This window comes from Manacus candei, unplaced genomic scaffold (assembly GCF_025592945.1).
Source record: "Manacus candei isolate 608988 ecotype Guabito, Panama unplaced genomic scaffold, ASM2559294v1 h1tg000015l, whole genome shotgun sequence".
Taxonomy (NCBI): domain Eukaryota; kingdom Metazoa; phylum Chordata; class Aves; order Passeriformes; family Pipridae; genus Manacus; species Manacus candei.
The window spans coordinates 8,913,266-8,932,067 of NW_026138063.1; the positions used below are offsets into that span (position 1 = coordinate 8,913,266).

The following is an 18,802-nucleotide window of genomic DNA, read 5'->3' on the forward strand; positions in this document are numbered from 1 at the left end:
TCCCGCCCCTGCTTCCTTACCACCAAGGGCATTACTCGGAGTCCTGTAAGTTGATGAGTTTTTCTTTGTAGTTCATCTTAGGACTTTTGAGCCCTGCAGTCTGTTTCAGCTCTGCCTTTTGCCTGGTACCTCATCTAAAGCAGGACATGCCTGCCACAAGAAACCATTTCCTTCTTCTGTCCCATCTTCTGCTCCAAACCTTGCGTATTTTGTTGCAACTATGTTTCTATATCCCAAAGAGTGATATATTTTGATTTATGCATTTGTTTTTGATACATTTCTCTGCTGCAAACATCAGCCCTCTGCACAAGAGCTGGAAGAAGTGACTTTTCCTGCTTGACCTTATCTTTTTCCTCCAGATAAGCCTCCTTCCATCAGTCTTCATTGTTTTCTGATGCAAATTCGTGAAACTGGAATTAAAATTCATCCTGCTGCAGTATGTAGTGGTTTCCCTCTCACAGTTTTCCAAGTGAGAGCAGCAAGTGTGAAGGTGTTGAAAAGCAGCCTGCAGTGCTCCATGTCAGCTGTAGCTCTCTCGCAGGAAACACTGCTGCATCGAGATCAAAAACTGATATTAGCACGGTGTCCGGGGCAATGCTACCTCTTCTTTTTGTTCTGTTACAGAACATGCTATTTTCTTGCTTCATTGCTCCATCTTTAGCACACTGGCAGCAGTGATTGCCATTATTGTTATTAAGGGAGAGTCTATCATGCTTTTCAGCGGAAAATTGGATTCTTGACAAGTTCGTTTTGCTTAAAGTTTTGTCTTTGGTGGGAAAATTTCACTTTTTTTTATTAAAAATCATTCAAGGAATATATTTTTTGCCTGAAACTTTTAGAAAGTATTCCTTCAGTGCAATGTTGTTAATTTTTATGGGACGTGGGGACAGATGTGTTTATATTTTCTGTCTGTTTTTATGGCTCACTGTTATAGCACTGACTCTTGTGGCTCCTCAGAATACCATTCAAGTGCCAAAGAATGAACAGAGGGCCAGTATGTATTTCACAGTTTTATCAGGATAAATCCATGCTAGCATCACTGAAAGCAAGGCAGTTTCTTTGTATATCTGTCAGTCTATCCACAGGGCTGCTTGACTGGTTGAGCACTGGGGGCAGTGCTCCCTAGTGCAGACATGGCTTATATTGGCAGAATAATAGTAATCTTTTGCCAATATACTTCAAACTAGTTTCCCATATTGCATAAACTGTGTCTGGAAGAAAACTTATTTCTGCTGATATTGCTCTTGTCAGAAGAAGAAAAATATCCAGCCTCTGATCAAGACAGTGGTTTGACCAGACACATGATGTGCAGGCAAGGACTCAGATGCTGTACCCTGTCCTGCCACTGCAAGGGGCTTCCTGCTCTTGCTGCTCCCTTGTAGTAAAACCAAAAAACACCACTTCCCACCCCCTGGATACTCGGGTCAAAACCATAAAGGTGCAGGCAGATTTGGTAGGTAAAGCAGGTCCCCCTGCTAGTCAGTGACTTTCACGTGAAGGGCTGGGTTCATCGCTGTGACCTGCCAGCAGAACAACGGTCTGTCTGCTCTGTGATAAGCCACAAAGCCCTGGAGGCTCTCCTGGCACCTCCTGAAGTGCAATCTAAGGTGCATGTCAGCACTGATTAAATGGAAGCTTTATAGAAGGCAGTTTGGACCTTGATTATTTCAGAAGCACCAGCAGTCAGGGAACTGGATCACTTGAGCTGTCAGCTGGGTGATTTAGTGCAAGTCCTAGAGGGAATAATGAAGGTTGTGATAAACTGCAGTGTAAGAAGCCAGTAAATAACTTTTATGGAAGAACTGTATTTGGAAACACTGAATAATGGCAACTAATGTCACAGATCTTATGGAAATGTTCTTTCCAGAGTTATATATTTAAATGGACATAGAGGGTCTAAACTGGTCTTTGGGAACTCAGTGGAAATCAATAAAATTACTTCAGGATTGATTTAAGAAAAGAAAACACCATCAATAATGTTACATATTTATTGATAACGTGAAACAATTAACTGCTTTGGAGAGGAGGAGTAAATGTTTTTATGTTAATGCTGATTTATTGCTTTGTTATGTCTATAACACAAAACAAGACTTCCAAACCATAGCATCCATTTGTTTTTTTTATCTTGACCTATTTATCAGTTCTTTTTATCAGGAAGCCCACACAAATTAGGAAGGACATTTATTATGTTCTTTTTATTTCAAATGCATAATTCAAATCTGGAAATACTGTTTTCTGGCAGAAATGCACATTTCTTTTTAACACTTTCATGTAATTTAATTTTCTATAGGTTATTTTAAGAACTGGGTCTTAATCTCACATTTGGGACTTAATCTCTATTGTTTTTAAATTCAAAAACTCTCTAAATTAATGTCCAGTGGAAAATGTTCTGGTTGTAGATAGAAATAAATCAATAGATTCTTACTAAAAATTATACATGAGATTCCTTTTATGCTTCCATGAGCCAGACTTCTTTGCTACTCTAGCAAAATTTGCAGAGTAAATAACTGAAGTTACTCTGAAATACTGTTTGCTTTCAGAGTCCAATGCCATGGGTGCTGCACACTGGACAGGTGCTTGTATTGACTGTAATTAGAATTTGGCTTGATGACACCTGAGGTGTCCCTACAGATGGAGAGAACTTCTCAAAAATCTCTCTGCACAAGTCATAGGGCTCTTTTCTCCACTTCCACACACTTTGGCACTTCAGGAGTGTAGCCAGCTGACATTTTACTCTGTTGGGGCCTGTACTGACTGGGTGCATGACTGTGACATGCTGATGGATGATGGAGGACCAGGTGTGTGCTGAACCATCAGACCTGATCCTGTTCCTGTTCCAGCTGGTGCCCACTTCTGCTGTGATTCCAGAGTGGGCTCCAGGCTGCTCTGCAGGCAGCAGGGGCTCTGGAGAATGGAGGAAGTGGCCATGATCACTGCCTGATCTCTGTGCCATTCATTTTGCCCAGTGGCTGTGTAAATCCTCTGCAGGTCTTGATTTGCTGAGTCCTTGTTATTTACTGGTGTGAACTTACCACCAGTCACAGATCTTGTTCTGGCTGCCTCACCCACTGACATCCAGCCCCCTGAGCAGCTCTTGGGTGCTCTGATGTATTCTGTGATGATGCCTAGAGATTTATAAGGTGCTGGGCCCTCGCATTTTGTCTCCCTTTGCAGTTTCTGTGGCCAGGTAGAGCAGAGTGGGATGTGCTCCCCTGTAGGAGGTGTTGGAGAATGGGGACTCCAAGAGCATTGTAACACAAGTACAGTTTAGGATAGGCCACACAGAAGTCTTATTAACTATGATCAGTGAGAGAATGTTTGGACAGCATCTCCCCCTTTGCTCCCCTTTCCTCCAAGTGATTGCAGAGACCCAGCCTATCTACTGGTTCAGAAAAAAAAACAGGTGAAGAAAACAATCATTTCAATACAAACAAAGGCAGGCAGTCATTCCTGGGAGGGATGGACTCTTTAAATAGTTTGTTAACTGCCACAATTCTAAGAATGAATCAAACAGCAAATAGTGAGACCTTATGGAGAGATGGTTCTTGGTGGAGCTCATTCCAGTGGCACACCCAGTATTATCTCGCCTCAGAAGTGGGGAGCTGGGAACAATCACCGTCTGTTAGGTCAAAGGGAGTTTTCTTTTAGTTAGGACAAACTTTTTATCCAGACCTCTCAGATGTTAAATATTAATCATTTTACCACCACAGAGGTAATGTGGGGTGAGAGTTGTTTTTTCTAGGTTGCAATGAATCTGCAATAAATGTTGAAACGCCTTCACTGTTCTTCCTGCAAAGAAGAACTTTTAAGAACAGAATTATTAGAAAAGTGTCAGAAAACATGAAGAGCAGCAGGGAGCCGCTATGGCTTGTAAAGTGGCATAAGGAGAATCTGAGGGATGCCAGGAGGGTGGAAAAAACAGTGCAATGCTTGTTCTCTGCCTTTTGAAATTCTGGATGGCAGCTGAAATTTGGGAACATGATGGTCAGCTCTGTGGGTTTGACTTTCAAGTCCTGGGCAGATTCTGACTGGCTATAGTCTGTTTCTAAAACTACAGTAATGATAAAAATGTTCCTTTCTGCAAATAGGCAGTATCATTACATGATAGACTTGGTGAATTTTGTTTAGGATCTATTAGGGATTCTTTTAGGATTTTTTTTCTTTTGCTGTTTTTCCCCTCAGAAAAATCCTAATTTTTTAAAATTGAGATGATTCATAAACCAGGACCCTTTTCTACTCCTTTATCTCAGCCAAAGCATGGAACTGCTTATTCAGAATGTGTATGACAGTATTTTTTGACATTTTTAACCTAAAATATTAATATTTTTATTTCAATTGAAGTCACTTTCTACTTTGAAGTTTTAAGGAATTTGAGATCAAAAAATTTAGATTAAAAAAATTAAAATAGAAACAAAATGTTTAAAAATTACAACAAAACACCCTGAATGACCTAACCTGAACATTTTGTTCAGCTTTCAGTTTGCAAAATTTCCATGTTTTCCTGATTTGACTACACCACAGGAACAAAGCGTTGACAAAGCAGGATTCTTTGACTAGTGCAGAGGTTCCTCCTGCCCTGCAACACGCATGTAAAATTGTGACATGGCAAAGTCACTCCTGAGCAATAGGACTTTGGGTGAGGTCCACATTGTATTCTGACATTTCCAACAATTTTGTGAAGTAGTGAGTTTTTCCTGTCTCTCTATTCCTGCCTTCCTTAAACTACAGGAAATAATTTATTTGGATGAAATTAGCAAAAGGCTTTTCATAAGTGCACGAATGGATTCAGGTAGTAGCCCATGTAATGTATATAAGAATAGAAGAGAATAAGAGCAGATCAGAAATTAGCAATTGCAGTCCTATCATTCATTCTTTCAGTTCAGTTGTTCCTTTCTAGAAACCGGCTGTTTCTAGTCTCCCCTGCCTTGCCTTTCTGTAAGGCTGCACCTGTGTGCTAAACCAGCCCCACCCCTGACCAGCCATGAGTTCCTGAGATCCCATCTCTCCACCAAGCCAGGGCACTGCCCCTCACGAGGCGAGGCAGTGGGTTTTGCTTCTGCCTGGGTACAGCGCTGCAAAGGGTGAGTACATTGCCCTGGCAAAAAGAAGCGCTGGGTATAAGTGCCAGCCCCAAAAAACCTGCACACAGGTGTAATAATGCAGTTATCCACTGCTCTGGGTTATACTGTCATTCTGTATCAAGACAAATTAGTGTACTCGGAAGCAATCAGAAGTAATTACTCTTTAAGAAACAAAAGGCATCACTCTGTGGCTTCTATCTGACAGCTAAAGAACTTGGCTTCCTGTGAAAAACCCATACAGCTTAATCTTCTTGTGTCAGATCATATTTCCCTGTCTTCTCTTGGTAAATGTTTACATTGCTGCAGTAAAAGGGGCACTGCCTGATCTCAGCTAACAGGGACTGTGTGTTTAGAGATCGTAATGGGATCCTGCATCTTTCACCATCGCTCTCGAGATGAGCACAAAGGTTTACAGGGACAAAATAGCACCTCTGCGGGGGCTTGAGTGGTCCCATTCTCAGGAGTAAATTCTAGTTCCATGAAGCCAATTCCTACTGTTAGATGAGCTGATTCTGTGGCACAACAGTGATAGGAAATTAAATGATAGGAAGTGAGCATGGAGACCTGGCTGTTCTTTTGCTCTTCAGGTAAGATGCTCAATGACATTCCGACTGATTCATTTTAGGAGTGTAAATGTATGCACTCTGCTTTTGCCACCCCTACTGCTTCATTCCCACCACCTCTTGTCATTTTGAGGTGTTTCCTTACAGACTGAACCCTTCTTAAAGGCTCCAGTGGCATCTTTGAAATCATATAGAAGTCTAAAGTCAATGTGTGTGTCAGTGACTGGGATTTACATTCTCCAAGAGGAACTGCAGGATTCATCTCAGTGAAGGTGAAGTCAAGGAGTGGCAGACAGATCCTGGAGAACTCCATATTTATAAGGGTTATGAAGAGTGACTCTTTCTTAGGTAGTAAAGAAGAGAGATTCTAAATTTCAGATCCCGACAAATGCTGTCATCACTCATGCTGCCCTTAGAGGGTTGTTTCAACCTTTTGCAACTTATCTTTGTGGTAGCTTGTGGGAAACGAAGAATAAGTAACAGTAAAGTGATCTTGTGGTTAATTCAGTTAAGCAGTGGATAGAAAATCTGGATTCAGTTCCTGGCTTTGTTTTGGATATCCTGTATAATTGAATACACAGTGTCCATTCATCTCAGCTCTCCTTCCATCAGATAAAACTAAGAACATTTCCATACCATCAGAAGGTGATTTTGAGGAGATATTCACTTGTGAGAAATGAAAATATTCCATGTTATTTGGTGCTTGGAGGTAAAATAGATACAGGCCAATTAAATACTATATTTTAATTGGGTTTTACCCTCTCTGTGAGAATTAACAATGAGACAACACTTCTAGGGATAGACAGTCTCTTTCTTAAGGCCAAACTTTAGTTGACCTTCATTAGTCTTTTACAAGATACTACAACTCTCAGTAGACTTTCTCATGCTTGATTTCTTCATCAGGAGGGTGGTGTAGCACTGGAACAGGTCACTGAAAGTGGTTGTGAAATTTCCGTCTTGGTATATTTTTTTGATGCTGTCAGGCCAAGCCATGGTTGACCTGATCTGGTGTTGGCAGTAGTTCTGCTTTGAGTGGGAAGCTGGACTGAGGATCTCCAGAGGTCTCCTCCAACTAGCATTTCTGTGATTCTGTGATTCTAATTAGCTTCGTCCTACATGGAAATGTCAAAGTTATTTTAGGAAATATCTGTATCTTTATGCAGTGGAAGCAAAGAAGATAAGTGTTTATTATCCAGTATTGCTAGAATTGAGTAAGTATTCTACCAAAGGCAAACTCCTGAATAGCTCTGCTTTCTGACTCTCTCAAAGCAAGATTAAGGACAGATATTAGATTAGATATGTTATCCGTTTTTCAAATTAATTTTGATATTATATGCATTGGTTATGTGCCTTACATAATAATTTATTTGATAACACCATACCGGTATCACTTCTGTATAATAATGCTAAAGCAAAAAAAATTGTCAAGCATTAACTCTACAAACATATTGCAAACTACAGCTTAAGTATGTCAGTGTCTTATGAGGATACTTGAGGCTGAAATATCTTTCCTACCTACAGACTTTTCAAACTAATATATATATGCGCTACAGAGTTAACAGCTGTTGCTATTCCACTAATGGGAAGTATTTTCTCTCTCATGTTCAAAATAAATCATTATTCACTTCTTTCTGTCTTATGTTCAAGGTCCAAATAGTCCCATCTCTGTAACAGAAACCAGCAAAACCTAATGAGTTCTCTCAAAACTCAGAGTGACTTGTGTGTACACTCCTCTAGCTATTAATGCTAAAAGCTCTCACATAAAGAAGAACTGTAGTGTAGTAACAACATGAGCTTCTTGTCTTATGGTTTTATGTTTACTACTTATTACTATTTCACGTTTATGAACTGATACAAAAAGAGTGTGCATGCACATTTACAAGGATGCACAATGCAATGAATTCTGCATTGTTCTATTAATGGGCTTTTGAATCCTGGTTTTGTTTGTGGAGGAAAATTGTTGCATTTGCATCTGTCATTTGGTCCTGATGCATATGTGAAGAAGGTACAAATGACACATGCCAGGAATTAGGGAAATGAAAGATACAGAAAGTCAGGGCACTGAGTGAACGTTTGTCTTGACTTGCTCCTGTCATCTTACAAATGCTATCTTACATCCATACTGAATACCGTGGTGGTCTCCATTTCCTACAGCCAACTAGCATTGAGGGACTGGGGAGGACATTATTTGTCTAAAAGGTGGAAGACCAAGCAGATGGTACCAAATCAGAGGGCTCTATTCTTCTAGTTTGGATTTGGGGGGGGGAGGGTGTTTGTTTAGGGTTTTTTGTTTGTTTGGGTTTTTTGGTTGGTTGGGTTTTTGTTGGGTTTTGGGGGATTTTGTTGTTTTGGGGTTTTTGTTTTTGTTTTGTTTTGGGAGTTGTTTTTTGGGTTTTGGGGGGGTTTTTTTAAGGTGAATTCAATAGACTGATCCTAGTTTGTAGAGGTAAACAGCAGTGAAGGGTGCTGTGCCTGCCAGAGTTGCCTGGACTGACTCTGGAATGATATCCAAACAAAGACACCACATTACTCTTTCTCTTCCTTAGGGGTCCTTGCACTGTGCTTTTTTTGTTGCCATTATATCCAAGGAGTGTGGATGCAGCGACATAGCTACAGCTGTCTCGTGTCACTCGCTGTCTTGTTCTCCGCCTGGGCAGGGAGCAGAGCAGCGTGTTTCAGTGGGGAATGTCTGTCTAAATCTGTACTCTGCTCGGTGTTTACGCTGGAAAAGGAAAGATCAAAGCATGTGCTTAGAGCTAAAAATGGAGTCTGTGTAATTAGGGACCTCATTCATTCCCAGTCACATGTGTATGTGCATGTACTTACATACGTACTGCTGCCCCTCATCACCGCCGGATCCTGGGGCAGGAGACAGCTCTGAACCGAGCTGTTCCTTGCGATGGCCATCAGAGGTCAGGGCTGCCTTTGAAGGGAAGTGGCTTAACCTTATCTGAGACTAATATGTTGTCTGCAGCTAGAAGAGACCCAAGATGAGGTGATGAGAGTGGCTCTGTTGAGTTAGAACAATGCCCTGGTGTCCTGTCTCAAACTGCAGTGCTGGAAGGGTAGGAAAAGAGCATAAAGGGGGGTACTGAGACAAGAGTCCTTTTTCTGATATGTCTTTCCAGCTTCTGGTGCTCTGTATGGAAGCATTTCCTGAGCTCCAGGCTGTATCCAAACTAGTGCATGTAGTGGCTGTTAGTGGATTCCGATTAATTTACCTGATTTTTTTGAGCCCACTTCCTCCTTTGGACTCTACATCAGTGACCACCACATTCAACTACCGACTGTGAAAATTTGTTTCCTTTTTATTACAAGAAGCAAAGAGTCATCACTCCCTGTTTGCTTTCTCCATCCCACTCCATGCTAAATACCCCAATCACATCCAAGTTCAGCTGTTGTTTGAAAAGCAAATGAGTCCTTGTGTATGAAGTATCTTCAGTTACAGAAGCCATTTGGTGCCTCTCATGTTCTTGCTGCTTCTCTTCACTCTAATGCACCTTTCTGAGATTGCACAAACAGAATTGCATGCAGTGCTCAAGACATGGGCACACCAGGGATTGACTAAATTGCAGAATAATGTTTTCCATTTTGTTGTCTCTTCCTTTCCCATTTGTCCTTAGCATTGTGTGAGTTATCAAGTTGCTCTGTTGTTAGAAAAGCCTAGAGGGAGAGCCTCGCAAGGTCCTCCTGAAGGAAAGATGTGGATAACAGGACATGATTTATCTGTTTAATTTATGTTGGACTGTTTGATTTTGCAAAATTAACTTCCTCCCTGAAGAAAGATGTCAGATGAAACTTTCAGTTGAAAGGTGCAAGGGGAGAGTGAGAGATTAGTGTTCAGAGCAGTGCAAAGCTGTACTTTGATCCTTCTGCAGGCTTGCTGCTCTGCTCCATTGTATGTCTTGCCTACAGGACACAGTTTGGGGGCAGGACCGGGGAGATTGCCTTATCCAGAAACTGCCAACCAGATTGTTTCCCTTGGATCAGGCCCTATCGAAGCAGTTATGTCCCTGGCTTTTCACATGCAAAAGAAGCACTTTATTAAAAGAAACAAGATACTTCCCAGAGTCTGACAGCTTGCATTTTAACTATCACCCCTAACAAGGGACCTTAAAACTGACCCCAAGACTTAATTTAACCATTACAATTCCATTAGTCTAATTTGTCATGAAACGTCTTTAACTAATTACCTGCATTTGTAAGTTAGTCCACATGTCATGAGATAAGAAGTCAAGCATAGTCATAGGTCACTGCTCTGGGCTGCCATCACATAACACAGACCCTAGATGAAAGGGAATTCAGAGTTGATAGGAGAAATCCAAATGACAGCTACTTTCCCAGTAAAAGGCAGCCATGGCTGTAATGTAAAAATTGGACTATTGTCTTGAAAGTGGTGTTTTGGAAAAGATGGGGCATGCCCTCATTAGCAGAATAAGGTCTAGGCAGACTGAGCATTCCTCATAAGCACTTGTCTTAAAGGTGGTAATTTGATAAATACAGGTCCCCACTAAAACCATTTGTTAAATTTGGCAGACAACAGTATCAAACATTTATGGCTCAATTTAGAACTGTCCCTTTTCAAAGAGACCCGATTATGTCCTGAATGTTACTTTAAAAAGCTCATTTGGGAACTTTTGCTGGTTTCCTCAAATAACAAATGTTGAAACAGAGGAAAAGACCAATTAGGAGTCTGATTAAAGGTTGCTCAAGCCTTTCACTGAGTAGTTAGGATTCGGCTCCCTATTACTTGTTGGAAATCTGCCCATGAATTTATAGTGGGAGCTACAACATGCTGTGTGCCACAAACACCTCTCTCCCTGAGATTTAGGCAACTGTAAACTTCCCCTCATTTCTCTTGTTCCAGTGCTTGTGACATTCCCCTGGAGACTAGATGAGGAGAAGGATATGGTACGTGATTAATGCAGGATGAAGCATTCAGAAAATTTCCTCATTCTTTTTTCTGTTTCCTTCCTCACTGAGCGGAGGTGCAGAGGGAGGTTGAGGAGAGCGATTTCCCCCCATCAATACACAGAGTGTCATCATCACACTTTTGGCTGCTAGTGCTGAGTGTGAGGGGTAATTAAATACCTGCCTCCACCCCAGCTCCCTGTCCCTTCGCTGATCCTTACAGCCAGCAGATGCCATTGAATTCTTCACTTCCATCACTCATTTGATCAATACAAAGGGCCGGACACGACACAGCTATACTGGTCAGGCCAGCCCTACCTTTGTATTCCCTAAGTACAGACTCTGTCCAAGCCATAAATCACAGCTACTCTAAATTATAGAGGCTGCCAACATATCAGAGGCCTGGAGTGGGAGCTCCCTGTGATCACAGCAGGGAGGGGAGGATAAGGAAGGCCATACTCGGGAGCTTTATTCAGACAGCAAGGAAGAGAGTGCCTGGGAGCCTCTATGCTCCTCTTGCAGGCACAAGGCTGCCGCAGTGGCTCAGCAGTGTTGTGGGGTTACCTGCTGTCCTCAGGAAAAATCGAAATCCTCTTTCTACAGGCCATAAGGCAGTCACTGAGATTAGGAGGAAACTTTCTTTGGTGGTGTATTACTGCAGGCTTTATACCTGCAGATACCCTTTTTTGGCATCCCTGAAGGGAAGGGACTGACTCATTGATTTGCATCTTCCCCTTATCATCAGCCAGCACTGGGATTGCTCAGTCCTCTGTGAGGGGGAGGAATGGCCTTGCCCTGCTGTCCCCAGCTCCTGCTACACAGCAGCAACAGCCCTGTGCTGTCACACGGCTCGGTGGTGTGAACACCACAGCACTTCTTTCTTTCCTGTGTGGAAGTTCACCTGTAATTTTCCACCAATATTCCTCTAAATCTTTAAAGATAAATGAATCTTCAGATCTCCAAATCTTTAGCCTGTCTGAAATGGGCATGAAGTATCTACCAGTCTGCAATGAAAAATCACAGACAATCCATCCTTTCGATCTCTTGCTTTTATCCTAAGCTGATAAGAGAGGCCCTCCTGTGCTTGTCAGCTTTGCATTCTTGGTGTGTGCAGCATAGCTGAGTATTGCAGATTAAAGGTGAAGAGTTGAACAGGGAAAAAATGCAGGAGCGAAGCAGCTGTTTAATGAGATAGAGGGGCTTTCCTCTTGAAAACTGCTTATCCATATCCTGGCTCTGGGTAATTGCAGGGTATTTTCTTTACAGGGCATGCTAGCACTGTTTTCCTGATTTAATATATTTTACCCATTTGCAGGATCATCTTTTCACTTTGGTAGGTGAAATCATTCTTTATGAAATTGGGACTGCCCCATAGCATATTCTTTTAAAGCTGCTTAGTTCTGTCCTGCACATCTTTTGTCTTATAGTTAGAACAAAGTTCAAGTATGGTCAGGACTTAAGGCTCAGACAGTCTCAGTCTGTACCTAAGTTTGAGCCCTTGCAGTTCCAGGTTTGGAAACTCCTTTCCACCCAAACCTGTCTCAATCTGTAACATAATTTCTAAAGTTACTAATCCAGATATTGTTGAACTGACTTTCAGTGGTAGAATGTGCTATGCTGACAATTAGAACCAAACCTTGGCAAGACCAGCTCTTGGCAGCTGTTTTAGCCTGCTCATGTCACTGTCTGTCTTTCTGCTAGAGGTATTTTCATTTTTGAAAACTCCTCCCTGTGCCTTGCTCTGTTTTTCAGGTACATCCTCCACCTCCTGCTGCCCTTAAGAGTTTGAGGTGGGACAGCTTCACTACTCATCCCTGTGCCTCCATCGGTGCTCTCATTTGCTGGGATTCACCTCCAGAAACAGACCTAAAAATCCATCATTACAAAATCTGCATAAGCTTATGGGGGCCAGAGCAGCTAATAAAGATCACTGGAAAATGGCTGATGCATATGTGCTGCCACTGTACCTACCACTGTCTCTGCTGGCCTTTGGAGAGGTGCTGGGGGAGCACAAGTGCTGCTGGTGGAGAAAAGCAAGAGAAGAGAAAGGATGCATCTGCCAGGAAGAGATGCAGTCATGACTCTGACTTGGTGTGATAAACATGTGCTGCTCAGAGATCTGGCTGTGACTGGCCATATTCCCCCAATCTCTCTCCAACTTGGAGATCCTTCTGCTGTGGTTGATGTGAACAAGTCTCATTCTTTATATCACCTCCATGCAACTGTGGTCTACTGCATTGCAAATGTGGCTAGAAACAGGAACATTTCAGGGTTGGAAAGAGTGACCTGGGATTTTTCAGATACCAGAAGTTCCTGATCTCTTTTGTATAGATAATGTCAATGTTTATATATGTATAAGTGATAACAGGGAGGTTGGAGAAATGGTGGGATTCTGAGTTGGGATAGGAGGGATTTGCTGTGAGGTGGGGGCTTCTAAAATGGCAGAGACTGGGGGTCATAGTCTGGACAAGAGGGATGCCCTGCCTTGAAGAGTATTGCCACCATCTGGAGCAGGAAATCATACTGGGTTTGAGATGTGGAACAGAAGAGAGAGAAAATCTGCCTCACAAGGGACTGAAGGAATTTATTTTAGGGACTTGAAGGACTGAAGTAACTTATTTCACATGACTGTCCCTCCCCTATCCCATGCTCATGACTGCATGTAACAGTCATTTTTGCTGATGGAAATGTAGCTGCTCTATTTTCTGTCCCACTGTCACCTCCTTGTCTTTTTTCTTGTCCATATAGTACCATATACCCTATGGCAACCTATAATTAAAATAGATGATTATGCAGATGCAAATGGATCCCGAAGGATACTTAGCACACGGACATAACACCACAGGCAAATTTTAACTAATTATGCAGCTATAAAGAAGTTTTGTCTTTTTAAAATTAAAAACATTTTACCTTTTTTTCCTTCTTTTTAATGCTAAGGGCTTAACATTTTCCTCTCCAGGTAAGCTCTGAAATGGAAGAGAAGGGGTTCAGGTTTAACACAAAGTACCTTATAGAAGTGAAGGCTGAAGCTTTCTGGGTTTAGAAACCTCTGGAAAGCACAAAATCTTTCCTCCCATTTGTAACACCCCTACCCCTGCACGCAGAGTGTAACCCCTGGCGTTGGTCTCTTCTCCCAGGCAACCAGCAGTGGGACAAGAGGGCACGGTCTTAAACTGTGCCAGGGGAGGTTTAGGTTGGATATTAGGAAGAACTTTTTTACAGAGAGAGTAATCAGACACTGGAATGAGCTGCCCAGGGAGGTGGTGGATTCACTGTCCCTGGAGGTTTTTAATATGAGACTGGATGTGGAATCAGTGCCATGGTCTGGTAACCACGGCAGCGTTGGATCAAGGGTTGGACTTGATCTCGGAGGTCTTTTCCATCCTGGTTGATTCTATGATTCTACGATTTGGCTTCCAGATCTGTGATTCTCACCCTCCTTTTTATAAGCTGTGAATTTTCGGTCTTTCGAAGCACAGATTTTACTCCCTTCCCATGCCCCCAGGGAAGTTTTTGTCCTGTGAGTGCCCTGGGTTTTTAAATAACATGGAAACTCCTTGTTTTATTGTTTCTTTACTGCTACCTCCAGTTCATGACTCCTGTTCCTCTGTGGCCTCTGCTAATGTAGAGTGCATCCCAAATGGGATGGTTTTCTCTGCAGTTCCAGTGAAACACGGCTGTGTGTGCAGGGCCCTCAGCCTTCTCGCTAGCACTGTTGCTTGTAATGTAGTAGAGAAAAGGTACCACTTCCCCCCCCATCATCAGCCTGATTTTATTATAATCGCATAATGCCACCACTGTTCACGTTTCCTTGTCCCAAGACTTGCTGGATCCATTCAGACACCATGTTAATCTCTCTCTATTCTCAGTAGAACCCTTATGATGGTATTGCCTTTCCAAGCCACATCTGATCTTGCAAGCCTTCACACCAGCTAATCCAACCTCTTTTGGCTTCTTTCCCAAAGGTGTATAGTTCTAAGGGGAACACTCAGCATGGATATTTTCACGCTGTATCAGTGGATCCAGAATTTCTTCTTTTCTTATTTACAGGGCTATTCATTCCTCTCTATTGCTAGCAGCAATGAGAGATAGATACTACTTCCAGGATATAATATTTTTTAAGGGAAATAAGAAAGAAAATAAGGAACCTAGACCATAGCTGTCTACATTTTCTATCTGTGGGTATAAATCAGGTAGAGCTGCCCTGACATTTGTGCTGCTGATTACAAAATAGCATGTTATGTAAAAAGCAATACATAGTCTTCTCTAGGAGTGATCTTGCAGTGAAGCAGGAGATACCACACGTGTGGAGGGATCAAGGCACACTGGTGCCTGAAGCAGAGACTGCATGGACAGCATCCCAGCCAGCATTCCTCAGAGCAGCTTCAAGAACTCTGGCAGATCATCGCAGAACTTTTCTCCTTTATTATGTGCTGAAAAGCAACTGGTTTCTACACTTGATTAGACACTAATCAAGGTCACCCCTTCATTGCTGAATGCTCTGCACTCCCTGTGCTGTTGGCAGGAGGGCTTGCTCTGCTCCTGTGTGTTAAGGAAAAAAAAAAAAAACAAAATAAAAGGAGAAGAAATCCTTTGGCCAACCATCTGTTGGAACACAGGCCATGGACACAATGCAGATACAAATGTCTGGATGGATTTTGCAGGTGTGCCCTGTGACCCATCTTTCTGTGGAGAAATTCACTGGGAAAATAGATTGCACTAGACTGTTCCTGCAACTGCAGTTAATCGTGCCTTTTCTATATTACTGCTACAGGATTAACACAAACATTGCTTCTATTTTCAGGCTTATCAAAGGCAGCAGCACATCTCTCTAATCTCCTATTTCCCTGCTCTCTTTAAAGTGTTTAAATGAATGGAGCACTGATGAGCAGGGATGTGGTGCCAGCAGGGATTGTGTCATTTAATGCCTCGCTATTTATGCTATTTAATGCCTGTGTGGCTTTATGTGTCCTGGGTGACTTGCTAACCATCTGGCACCCTCCACCCTTCCACAGGACAGACAGAGGTGTAGACAACACCTTCATTTGTCTCCAGTTCAGAGAGTGACCAGCAGCAATAAAACAGTACAGTTCTGATGTGCCTGCTCCTACACAGCCTGCACCTGCTGTCACTGAAGGATGAAGCTTGGAGGTCATGGATTGGTGACCCTTGATACCAGGCAGTCTGGATCTCAATGAGCTGTGGGCACTTACCTACATTTCTGTTGAACTGGTTGGCACACACAACCTGGATTTTTCTTCCAGCTGTAAAAAGCATAATGATATCTGATCTGCCCCAGCACCTGTTTGTGCACAGTTAACTTGTCCAAAGGTTTCAGACAAGCTGGAATCAGCAGAATTGTGTATGTCATATCAGCTCCTTGTCCTAAGAGTCCTACAGCTGGATTTATAGTATCATTGAATCACAGCCTGAATTTTTAGCTGTATTACTTTTACAAATCACAAATACTTGGGTTTTGTCCTCCAATCTGCTCGGAAGTGGGCTGAGATCCACCCTGCAGCTTTCACACCACTGTCAGCTGGCATTAACTTCCAGTCATTTTTTCCTTTGAGGCCAGATTGAAATCAGTGACCTAGAAGTAAAATATTCTGTATTTTATTAGCAAGCAGTCCCTGGAGTTGTGCAGTCTAAATTGGGATGTTTTCTCAGTGAGCTCTTTTGTATATCTTCTGTGGAAATTGTGCTGTAATTACCACAATCCTCTTTTTGGGTAGCAGAATTTTTTTATCGCTTTCCACTTTCTCCTATGTATTTCTGCTCAGATCACAGTGGAATAAAGACTTTCTTTAGTGTGTGGAAGGGTTATGATAACCCACTGTAAACCATTAGTTTTCTATGATGACGTACTCAGATGGATTCACTGATATTCCTGCAAGGAGGGCAAACTGGAATCTGTGTTGGACACTGCCTGTTAGCAATACAGCTGTGGGATCTGACCCTGAAAATGCTCACATCTGCAAGAATATTTGCAGAAGTAAGGACTAGGCAGACTAGGCATGTATAGAAGCATTTTCACAATCAGCCTTCACGTTTTTGGGATCCCTTGTGGACAGTGCTGACAGTCTGCTGGGAGGTACTGCCTGCCCTCGGCAGTGCCATTGCTGGAGGTTCATTTTATTCAGCATTTTAAGGAAGTGCCCAGCTCACATTGTAACTTTACTGCAGTCTGTTAATATGAATAAGTTATATCTCCACTTTTTCTTTCATGTGTTCAGATTCAAGGTCAGATCCAGTTGGTCACTCTGTGGCAGTATCTAAGGAATTGCCAGCATCCCAGAACGTACACAGTTTGAGATTAGAAGCAGCTCCACCTTATTACCATGACAGTCAATTGCAAGTGGAAGTGCAGTGGATGAAAGGGCAAGGTAATGTAACATGTGAGTGGAATAGCACTCAGTCTGTGTATTACGAAATTGTCATTCTGTGCCACTGTTCAGCATAAATGGACTAATCTTCAGTTTGAAAATGAGGAGAGCTTGACTGTTAAAGAATAGGTCATTTGGCTTCTGGCAGCAGCAGAAGATGCTGTAATATTAGCTGTAAGAACTTGTGCATTCTTGGTAAGGAGATAAAAATGATTAAATTGCACTGCTTGCTTCTCTGTCTTCTAAAGTAATTCATATTTGGACCCGTATTCATCTAAGCATTTGCATAATTCCTCAGGCCATTCCTATTCAGCCATACATTTCAACTTGTGCTTAAGCTTAAGCAAGTGCTGAAGTTCCTTTCATTTCCTGGGGCTTCAGCCTTGCAGAACAAGGTCTAGTCCATTGCTTTATAATGTTTCAGTGGCTTCTGAGGTTGCTGTGCTGTAGCAAATGGAAGTTCACTGTATTTGTTGCATTATGGGCTGAATACTCTTTAATGACTCAAAAAGGTTAAGGGTGAAGATTTTGGGGCCCTGGAGAGGATCATTTTTAATAAAGTCCTCTGTTAGAAATCCAAGAGCCAGAACTGGGGTCACGTGTCCAAAGAGTTTCATGGACTCTGCAAAGCTGGCAGTCACAGTGACTGCCTCCCTTCCACTGGGTTCTTCCTGAAAAGGAATGAGCAGAGCCAAGGGCTCTTTGGGACATGGAGCTCTTCAGAACAAATTCTGTTCCAAATTTTGCTTTATTATTCCAGGGTAACTTCTTAACTTTGGTAGGATTGTGCCAGGTGGTAGCCATTGCTGATGTGAATTGCAGTTTTAAAAAATCTTTGAAAAATTGCAGTATTACCATATGTATTTGTATGCAAACTTGTGAGGGAGGGTCGGAGAAGAAGCTTGATATACTACATTTTTTTTATTTTCTGGGGATGGAGAGTTCAAAGCATTTTGCCTGGCATTAGCCAATTGAGTTCCACTGCTTCATGAAGACATGTGTGGGAACTGGAAATTTGACCCCAACCTAAAATGAAATGTTTGGTTATGGCTTTTTATAGAAAATACAATGCAACAATTAACTTTTTTTTCCCCTTTGGAAAAAATAATTTTCAAACATTTGGTAGGAAACCCTTTACAGAACAGATTTATGGCCTGAAGTCTTGTTCACAGTGAAACTGGTGGGAATTTTGCAGTTGACTTTCATGTAGCCATTTTACTGAGGTTTCCTTTGCAGCAGGAGGGACTGTGTGGCTCTTTATCTGGAGGTATTAATGTAACTTCAAAGCTTCTGGCCCCACTTCAGAAATAAAAAATGTTCTTATATACCCCATTTGCTGGAGGTCTTGCTTCATTGAAGATAACATGATTTTTGTCTCTGTCCCAGAGAACCACAAGGAACTCAATCTATGTTTGTTAAAATGGAACAGTAACATGTTCTTCTAACACACCACCAGCAGGAGAAGGGGCAAATGTCCAGGGTAGTGCTCTGCTTCACTGGGCTGTCTTCAGAGCATTGCTTGAAAATGTTTGTTCTGTGGAGGAGAATCATTGCAGCTTCCAGATGTAGGTGTTTACAGTGGGATTATACTCCTGTTTTAATGTAGTGCTGTGCATCATGCCATCTCTGTTTGCCTGCTCTCAGCACATGAGATGATTCCCCTGCTCCTGGATTTTCCCTTCTGTATAGCAGATTTTATTAACCCACAGACAGGCTAATTTGGAAGCTCTTTTTCCACCCCAAATTGAGGTCCCACTGTTAATCTCTTATGAGCATGGAGCAGTTCATTCCATTGCTGGGTGACTGAAGTCCGTTGTTACCTCTTTTTAACCTTGGGAAAGATGTCAACAATAGTGAGAGA

At 42.1% G+C, this 18,802-nt stretch overlaps 1 protein-coding gene across 2 annotated transcripts in view; it reads left to right on the top strand.

The window, feature by feature from the left end:
- Positions 1-18,802, top strand: part of LOC127468401 (uncharacterized) — a 132,932-nt gene that overhangs the window by 104,009 nt on the left and 10,121 nt on the right. For both annotated transcript variants that reach the window (XM_051781518.1, XM_051781519.1), the window contains exon 4: positions 16,792-16,941. In XM_051781518.1, the coding sequence (XP_051637478.1) occupies positions 16,792-16,941 (150 nt within the window). The remainder of the gene's footprint in view (positions 1-16,791; positions 16,942-18,802) is intronic.